At 42.9% G+C, this 9,892-nt stretch overlaps 1 protein-coding gene across 1 annotated transcript in view; it reads left to right on the top strand.

The window, feature by feature from the left end:
* The first annotated feature begins 325 nt into the window (after positions 1-325).
* LOC138967523 (voltage-dependent calcium channel subunit alpha-2/delta-2-like) overlaps positions 326-9,892 on the top strand; it is a 45,724-nt gene continuing 36,157 nt past the window's right edge. Inside the window, exons 1-8 of the mRNA XM_070340091.1 lie at positions 326-541; positions 1,773-1,936; positions 2,322-2,471; positions 3,015-3,163; positions 4,007-4,159; positions 4,608-4,772; positions 6,923-7,051; positions 8,126-8,254. Coding sequence (XP_070196192.1) covers positions 1,781-1,936; positions 2,322-2,471; positions 3,015-3,163; positions 4,007-4,159; positions 4,608-4,772; positions 6,923-7,051; positions 8,126-8,254 — 1,031 coding nt within the window. The 5' untranslated portion in view covers positions 326-541; positions 1,773-1,780. The remainder of the gene's footprint in view (positions 542-1,772; positions 1,937-2,321; positions 2,472-3,014; positions 3,164-4,006; positions 4,160-4,607; positions 4,773-6,922; positions 7,052-8,125; positions 8,255-9,892) is intronic.

The following is a 9,892-nucleotide window of genomic DNA, read 5'->3' as shown; positions in this document are numbered from 1 at the left end:
TGGCTATTTTCCCTTTTCTGCGTGTTACGGCAAAAAGATGCCAAAATATTGTAGGCCAATCAGGTTCCCTTTTATATACCCACTCTGTTTGGGAGGGTCTATTGTTTACTCTTTGATGCATGCGGCCGATAGTATTAGAATATCATTCCATTTTGTCTTGTATAATCATATATTATACACTCGGATTCAATTAAGCAATTTGAATTTAAAATAAATACAAATAACTTTGGAAAGACAAACCAAAGCCTTGTTTGTTTAGAAGTGATCAACCAACCAGGGTGCCTGTTTCTTTCTCATTAATGCAACTTCCGGCCGTCTGCTTCGATCTTCTGGAAACCACATTATCATTTCTTAATCGCATCTTATGGATCGATCATGTGGCGTCTTATTGATTCCACGCGTACTTCTTTTCCCTTCCTGTCGTTGCATCCTTTCAATGTCACCCCACATGTGTTTTGAATGAACCAAGGGACTTGGTGATTCTTGTACAAGGGACACAAGTGAATCTCTGCAGAGCTGTTGTGAAGCATGATGCTGCTTTGTGAGTTGACTTTTTGTACCACGAAAGCGTACAGTTATGATCTAACTTGTCTAATTTGTTCAGCGAACTCACAGCGGGACGTTCTTTATATCAGGTGTGGTCTACCCGTTCTGTACAGTTTCATTTGGGATGAAAAGATAAAAGGGCCTCCGTACCGTGCTTCCAGCTCCACTCTTGTTGATGTTTGTAGAGATGTGCTGTGCCTGCAGTCAATCGTCCACCAAAATTGTACTTCTTTTTTTTACTACGGTTATACAGCTGCCGTTATTTCTTGAGAAGGAATTTGTCCCATTTTTTAGTGTAATCTCTTCATGATCTTTAGTTTAATATGGGTTTTTTCACTACCCGTGCAATCCCACTCCCCTTTTCCTTTGTTTTGGCATTTTTATTTCTGTCGGTGATATATATTATCAGATAGATTTTGGTCGGTTGTGATAGAAGTGTAATTGTAAAATATGCCACGTAATGATGAAAAAAAGTTCCTTAACACGCTGCGATACAGCGATCCACTTTGTTTTGCTAGTATAAATTAATGATTGTCATTTTACGTATTTGTTTATAGATGTAGGCTATGCATCCATTGTTGTTGATCTAAAACTGCGTTTTGGCTGCAATTTAGAAAGAATCGTGGTCAAGGGTGGTTTATGCTTCACAGTATCTTTACAATGTGTGCATCAGACTAGCTAGGACCGGCACGGTTGGCCTAGTGGTAAGGCGTCCGCCCCGTGATCGGGAGGTCGTGGGTTCGAACCCCGGCCGGGTCATACCTAAGACTTTAAAATTGGCAATCTAGTGGCTGCTCCGCCTGGCGTCTGGAATTATGGGGTTAGTGCTAGGACTGGTTGGTCCGGTGTCAGAATAATGTGACTGGGTGAGACATGAAGCCTGTGCTGCGACTTCTGTCTTGTGTGTGGCGCACGTTATATGTCAAAGCAGCACCGCCCTGATATGGCCCTTCGTGGTCGGCTGGGCGTTAAGCAAACAAACAAACAAACAAAAAAAGACTAGCTATGCTGGTCGCCTGAATTCTGGCGATTTGATAGGTGTTACAGCAAACAGTTCAATAAAGGTCTAAGACAAAAACAAGTAGCAATCATCCTATGGACTGTATAGTATTGGTTGCTTTGGAAAATACATGGGATGTAGAAACTTGATCACTTCAAGACTAGAACAGAAATGATCGAATGTTTCAGATTATTTGAGGTTATTCTGTGTTTATGCATTCTTGCAGGAATCAACATGGATACAAAGAGGATCCTACAGTTGTTACTGTACATCAGCATGCCTTGCGCCATCGCTACCAAGGCCTACAGAGGAGAAGAAAAGCACGACATTGGCACACTAGCTGGTGATGTGCAAAACTGGGCCATGTTAATCCAGAATTATATCTTACAGGTCAGTCATTTATATTTCTGCAGTACACCTGACAGAAGATTAAGTTGAAATTGGTCATTTTGAAGAAGATCATTGTTATTTAATGAAGCAGAATATGTACACTGTGCACAGCTTAGGAATTGATTAATGTAAGACTTTGATACTTGCCAGTGTATTCATAAAACAGAACAATTATGTGTACAGCTTAGGAATACACTTTTTAATTAGAGACTTGCAAGTGCTAGAGAGCAAACTGTGGGGAACTTGCCAATTCATAACATTAGCAGGCCTCAGACTATGAGTGACACAACCGTCGGACGCTGAAGAAGAAGAGACTTGCAAGTGTCGTTCACCTTTGACAAAACCTATCCTACTTATTGTGAGTGTTTTTGTTGTCCCTTTTCAGCTGGCAAGTGATGGAATCAACAAACACATCACCCAGAGTTTGCTGGATCAAGCCAAGTACAAGTCAGAAATCAAGGACGGCCGAGAACTGGTGGACCAAGTGAAGGAGGAGCTTGGTGTTTACTTTCAGAACAAGATTCAAGCAGCTGAGGTAATTGAACTAAGTATAGGTCAACAATTGTGTTTTGACTAGAGCTATTCAGTGGAATCCCCCTTTTAGGGCCTCAAAAAATCTGAGAAAATCAGGTCTTAAAAAGGATGGAGTCTTAAAATTGGGGTACATTTACAGAGGTTATGAACAGAAAATCTGAAAAAGCAAGGTCTTAAAAAGGAGAAAGTCTTAAAGGGGGGGGGGGGGGGGGGGGTCCTGCTACAGAACGGGGCCCAACCACACAAACCCCCTCACACTTTCCTGTAAAAACTTTTCTATAGATGGCATATGTTAAAAATATACTTTTGTATGTGAATCATTTTGAACAGAGACTGATGAAGAAAAAGGAGCAGGGGTATGAGCATAAGCCATACGAATGATGATGTGTATATGCTTTTGCATGTGCATAAATGTAGGAGAAAGTGAAAGGGAGGGAAAGAAAGGAAATGTGAGTGTGTGTGCTTGCGTGTGTGCGTGCTTGCGTTCGTGTGTGTGTTCATTTCAAATACATGTATGTAATCAACTTTCTTTCTTTGTTTTCAGAGACTGGCAGAGAAAGTACTAGAACTCCATGATTCCTTTTTGGAGCAGAACATGACAATTGATGCCGATCGTTTGAATGATTTGACTGCCGATGTCTACAAAGACTCTGACATTCCCACACGTCTACCTCCAGACCTGAAATTCAGTCCGTAAGTCATTTCTGAAGGCTGGCTGTACATCTCAATGTCTGCATGTGTGTGTCTGTGTTCGTGTGTTTTCAGCAGACAGCCACAGCAGTAATTACATGGTAAGGGGCCATAACTTTTGTTGGTTTTACTTACATGGTAAGGAGTCATAACTGTTGTTTTTTGTGTGCTTTAAAGTGCAAGAAGTTATTTAGATTTTTGGGTGATGACATTACAACCAGAAAAAAAGCAGTTTAGAATCATGAACTCGGAACAATTTACAAATGCTTGCGCACTATTATTGTTAAGGTAACAGCTTGGGAAGTCGATAGACGAATTCCGAATTATATGACTCTGTTGGGTTTGTATGGGTTGTGAAAGAGTGAATACCCTTGCTTTTACTGGAACAAACATTGGAGGGCCAATCACTAGCGAGGGGTCTGTCTGAAACACGTGGACAGGAGCATGTGTGAATTTATTTGTCCAATAAAAAGCAAGGGTATTCACTCTTTCACAACCCATACAAACCCGACAGAGTTAATTCCAAACATCTTCTGTCCGAGGGCACTATTGTTGTTAAGGTAACAGATTGTGAAGTCAATTCTATGACACTACAGTGGAACCCCCTCCCCCCTGTATGATCCCCCAATTTAAGACTTCCCCAATTTTAAGATCTTGCTTTTTTTAGATTTCCTAACCTGTGTAAATGTACCTCCATTTTAGGACTCCCTCCTTTTTAAGGCCTGATTCCTCAGCTTGTTGGAGGTCTTAAAAGGGAGGTTCCACTGTATTGTTGTTAAGGTAAGAACTTGTGAAGACAACTCCAGGTGATAAAAGCCCTGATGCTAAGGCTGTGTGTGTGTTCAGATACTTCCAGCAGAAGGTGAGCAAGAGGTTTTCCACGGTGAAGATTGCAGACGAGGTGCCCAGAGAGCACCAGTCAGTCATCAACACCGTGCACTTCACCAAGGGACTCGAGAAAGTCTTCATCGAAAACGCTGAAACGGATGCGCTGCTCAGGTGGGTAGTACAGGGTAGCGCCTTGTTACAACCACTCGATTTAAGACTCCCTCCTGTTTAAGACCCTCTTTTCTCTGATTTTCTGTTCATTGCCTCTGTAAATTTACCGGTACTCACGATTTAAGACTCCCTCCTCTGTAAGACCTAAATTTCTATTATGTTTTGAGGTCGTTAAAGGGGGGTTCCACATGTATACATTTGTATACAGTCAGTCCCGTTTAGGCCAAATGTCCCAAAAAGGACGTTGTTTTTAAATAAAACAAAAAATTGAACAAGCCTGTGATGAACATATAAAAGTTTTAAATATGATCAACAACCGCAGTTCAAAAAGGAGATGAAGTGCCATTTTGAAAAAAGAGGCAGTGGTCTAATTTTAGCTTGTTGCGCAACTTTCAAAACAGACTGAACACTTGAAATTGACATTATAAGTGTTTGTGTTGTGTAACAGGTGGCAGTATTTTGGGTCCACAACTGGAGTCACTCGCCTGTATCCTGGACGAGAATGGTCGACAAACTTTGCTGGATTTTACAATGACTATGATCCCAGAGTGCGACCGTGGTACATTGCGGCAACTAGCGGACCCAAAGACGTAATTATTGTCTTGGACTGCAGGTGACTTGGTGTTGTGGTTGGCCTGTAGGTATGTGTATTTCGTTTCTTTTCTTTCGTTTTGTTTTGGTTCACCTGAAGGCTGTGGCAACTTCTTTTTTCAGTGGTTATGAAGTTTGTGTTTTGGTTCACCTGAAGGCTGTGGCAACTTCTGTTTTCAGTGGTTATGAAGTTTGTGTTTTGGTTCACCTGAAGGCTGTGGCAACTTCTTTTTTCAGTGGTTATGAAGTTTGTGTTTTGGTTCACCTGAAGGCTGTGGCAACTTCTGTTTTCAGTGGTTATGAAGTTTGTGTTTTAATTCTTGTGAGTTTGCTTTTTGCATTATGATTTCGGATTTTGATAACTACCGTACTTTTTTGGTTAAAAGGCTCTTTAATGTACAAGGCATTCGACCCCCACTTTTCACTTAATGAGCGAAAAAACACCACATTAGGTGCTATCAGTGTATTTAGCCCATGTAGAAGGAAAAGCAGAGTGGAAATACATTTGTTTCGGTACATGTGCAGCAAGATCAAAGCCACTGGGGACGGCCTCTTTTCTTATCAATCCTAGCGTACTGTACTAGCTGTGTACCCTTGTAATTAAAAAGACTATAGCCTTGTGACCCCGGGTCAATGACCAATATTTTCAGCTGAGACTGACGCATGATATCTGAGATTGATGGTGTGTGTGTGTTAGTGACTTTAAGTCTCCGTGTGTGTGAATGAGTGTATGTGCGCCTTGAGTCGCCTGTTGGTGAGATATGTGTGCGTTACAAATATTCGTATTATTATTATTATTATGGATGGTCCAAGGAGACTGGGTCAATTTTATTGTAGTAGAAATCCTGTAACACACTACAGAGGGAAGGTTACGGGAGGGGGAGAGAGAGAGGGGGAGGGAGATGATGATGATGGAACTTTCAGACCTGTGCACATCTACGTTTTCTCCGTAATTTCTCCGATTTTTATATGCAAAATACGGTGCTACGGATTTTTAATTAAAATTCCGAAATTCCGATGTTTAAAAAAAAAATTAAAAAAAATAAAAATCTGTTTTAAAATGTTTTGACTAATTAGTTAGCCGCTGCGCTGAAAAGACGTTTTCCGATTTACCGGAAGCGCGCGTGTTCTCAGCATTGAGTCTTTGTTCTTAGACTTACCGGTAGTTCGTCCAGCGTCTGCGTGGCAACTTGTGATTAAAGTGAAACATGAAAAAGAGTGCGATATTCAGATAGTGAAGAGACCGCATCACGGTGGCCTAGTGGTAAGGCGTCCGCCCAGTGAGCGGGAGGTCGTGGGTTCGAACCCCGGCCGGGTCATACCTAAGACTTTAAAATTGGCAATCTAGTGGCTGCTCCGCCTGGCGTCTGGCATTATGGGTTTAGTGCTAGGACTGGTTGGTCCGGTGTCAGAATAATGTGACTGTGTGAGACATGAAGCCTGTGCTGCGACTTCTGTCTTGTGTGTGGCGCACGTTAAATGTCAAAGCAGCACCGCCCTGATATAACCCTTCGTGGTGGACTGGGCGTTAAGCAAACAAACAAACAAACAAAAGATAGTGAAGAGGAGACACCAGCTCTGTCACCAAAGAAGAAGAAAACGGCACAACAGTGCTGGAAGTCCAGTTATTCTCAAGACAACCTGGAGATCGTAAAATCCAGTTTGTGTGCTTTGTGAGCAGCAGAATTTGTCTTGAACTGTCGTTACAGCTTACTACTGAAACATTTTAAAAAAACTACTGAAATTTGGTTTGTGTACTACTGATGAGCGATTTGAGTGTGCACAGGTCTGAACTTTATTTTTCAAGGATAGAGGTTTAAGGCGACTGTCCTTACTTCTAATACTAATGTCTAATAAATGATAAACAAGTAAAGCAACATGACAAATAAACAAATTAAACGAACGACCCAGCAAACAATCGACAGGTAAGCAAACAAGCAAATAAACACAAACAGCAAAATGACAAAGTAAGCAACATACAAATCAAAAGCGAAACATGCAACATGTTAATTGAGGTTGAGAGGGAGAGGGAGAGGGAGAGGAGAGAGAGAGAGAGAGAGAGAGAGAGAGGGGGGGATGGAGGAGAGAGTAACTGATGTCAGGACATGGATGTAAGTTTACAAAAAATGTGTTAAACTTTAAACTTAATAATACATGTATTCTGATTTTTAGCCTCTCCATAAAGGGAGAGAAGTTTGCCATTGCCAAAGCTGTGGCTAAAAACGTGATTCGCACCCTGACCAAACAGGACTATGTGAATGTCATCTGCTCTCGTGCCAGCCATTGGAATGAAGTTGGCAAGTGAGTTACATGTTGTCTGTCCTGTGAATAGACAAATTCCGGAAATAACTCTGTTCGATTTTTATGGGTTGTGAAAGAGTGAATACTCTTGCTTTTTGTGAGGGACACTTTCTACACGTTCTCCTTGTCCATGTGTTTCAGAAACACCCCCCATTAGTGACACCGGTGTAGGATCCGGTCCGGTCCCCCCTCTGAAGTAGTCCCCCGGGGGACCAATTCGTGGCAAAAACTGCTCTATAATGGTCCCCCCTTAGACATCCAGCCTCGTTTTTCTTAGGCATTCAAGCCATTTTCAATCTATATCTTCGTCCGGTATTATGTAGTGCACAGACAGCAATCTCTTTGTTTGACTATATTTTGCAGAAAATAAAATAGATCTGATTTATAATGCCGTTCAAAAGAAAAATCACATGAAATAAAATGAATAATAAATAAATACTGATAAGAAGAAATGAAACCAGTCTCTGATTCTTTCCTTTCTTTTCTCTAAAATTGCTGGTAACATTACTAACATTGTAACAAGAAAAACGAGGCTGGATGTCTAAGGGGGGACCATTATAGAGCAGTTTTTGCCACGAATTGGTCCCCCGGGGGACTACTTCAGAGGGGAGACCGGACCGGATCCTACACCGGGCCTATAATGTCATCTTGGAAAGTGACTCACTAAAATCAGGAGTATTCACTCTTACACAACCTATACAAACCTGATAAAGTTAATTCGAGAACATAATCTGTTGGTGATTTTATGTATTGATGCAAGTATGTAAACATTTTATTGATTTGCACCCAGCAAGAAGGGAACTAAACACTGTTGCGCTGAAGAGGTTAATTCATCCATGCAAAAATAAATGATCTCTTTGGAAAGTGACTTAAAAATGTATTTTTATACGGTGCACTCAAACCACAACTACATTTATTCAAGTTATGTTTTTTTTGCAGGTGGTACATGCATGTCATAAAGAAGCAAATCCTGCCAGCAGCTTAGCTCACAGAATTAATTTGTTTAATTTTGATGACACATTTTAAGATGTTGTTCAGCAATTTATGTAAAATGATGTCTGATATTGTGTGCAGGTGGTACATGTACGACACTGACGTGCTGAGCTGTCAGAAGAAGCGGATGGTGCCAGCAACCAACGCCCACAGAAAGGATCTCATTGAGAAGATTGACAAACTCAAGGCCGGGGGGACCACTGAACTACAGTAAGTCACACTTTCATCTTGATCCCTACAATTGTGTGCAAGTACAGTGGTACACCCTTTTAAGACCTCCAGAAATATGAGAGAAACAGGTCTTAATTCTTCTTCTTCTTCAGCGTTCCAGAATTGTCTGGTTACGTGTGAGCTCATTTGCCCATTTGGGTTCCCCACACTATACTCTGAGAGCATAGTCAGCTTCACTCCGCTTTCGTTGAGTAGGCATGCTGGGTATGTTCGTGTTTTCATAACCCACCGAACTCCGACATGGGCTACAGGATCTTTTCCGTGTGCACTTGGTCTTGTGCTTGCGTTTACACACGAAGGGGGTTAAGTCACTAAGCAGGTCTGCACATAAGTTGACCTGGGAGATCGGAAAAATCTCCACTCTTAACCCACCAAGCGGCAGCGACCGGGATTCGAACTCATGACCTCCCGATTAGGAGGCCGACGTCTTACCACCACGCCACTGCGCTCGTCAGGTCTTGATTAAAAGGGAGGACGGGCGTTGTGGCGGGGTGGTAAGACGTCGGCCTCCTAATCGGAAGGTCGAGGGTTCGAATCCCGGCCGCGGCCGCCTGGTGGTTTAAGTGTGGAGATTTTTCCGATCTCCCAGGTCAACTTATGTGCAGACCTGCTAGTGGCTTATCCCCCTTCGTGTGTACACGCAAGCACAAGACCAAGTGCGCACGTAAAAGATCCTGTAATCCATGTCAGAGTTCGGTGGGTTATAGAAACACGAAAATACCCAGCATGCTTCCTCCGAAAGCGGCGTATGGCTGCCTAAATGGCGGGGTAAAAACGGTCATACACGTAAAATTCCACTCGTGCAAAAACACAAGTGTACGTGGGAGTTTCAGCCCACGAACGCAGAAGAAGAAGAAGATTAAAAGGGAGGAAGTCTTAAAGTGGAGGTAACTTTATGGAGGCTATGAACAACATGTTTTTTAAGAAAGCAAGGTCTAAAAGGGAGAAAGTCTTACAATGGAGGGTCTGAAAAGGGGGGTTCCACTGTTTGTGTGCATGTCCGTTTGTCTGTCCGTGTCTGTCCGTGTCCGTTTGTCTGTCCGTTTGTCTGTCCGTGTCTGTCCGTGTCCGTGTGTCTCTCCGTGTCCGTTTGTCTGTCCGTTTGTCTGTCCGTGTCTGTCCATGTCTGTCCGTGTCTGTCCGTGTCTGTTTGTCTGTCCGTGTCTGTCCGTGTCCGTTTGTCTGTCCGTGTCTGTCCATGTCCGTTTGTCTGTCGGTGTCTGTCCGTGTCTGTCCGTGTCCGTTTGTCTGTCCGTGTCTGTCTGTCCATGTCCGTTTGTCTGTCCATGTCTGTCCATGTTCGTTTGTCTGTCCATGCCTGTCCATGTCCGTTTGTCTGTCCGTGTCTGTCCATGTCTGTCTTTGTCTGTCCGTGTCTGTCCATGTCCGTTTGTCTGTCCGTGTCTGTCCATGTCCGTTTGCCTGTCCGTGTCTGTCCGTTTGTCTGTCCGTTTGTCTGTCCGTTTGTCTGTCCGTGTCCGTTTGTCTGTCCATGTCCGTTTGTCTGTCCGTGTCCGTTTGTCTGTCCGTGTCCGTTTGTCTGTCCATGTCCGTTTGTCTGTCCATGTCCGTTTGTCTGTCCGTGTCTGTCCATGTCTGTCTTTGTCTGTCCGTGTC

Source organism: Littorina saxatilis, linkage group LG5 (assembly GCF_037325665.1).
Source record: "Littorina saxatilis isolate snail1 linkage group LG5, US_GU_Lsax_2.0, whole genome shotgun sequence".
Classification (NCBI taxonomy): Eukaryota; Metazoa; Mollusca; class Gastropoda; order Littorinimorpha; family Littorinidae; genus Littorina; species Littorina saxatilis.
This window is presented reverse-complemented; position numbering and strand designations above follow the sequence as displayed.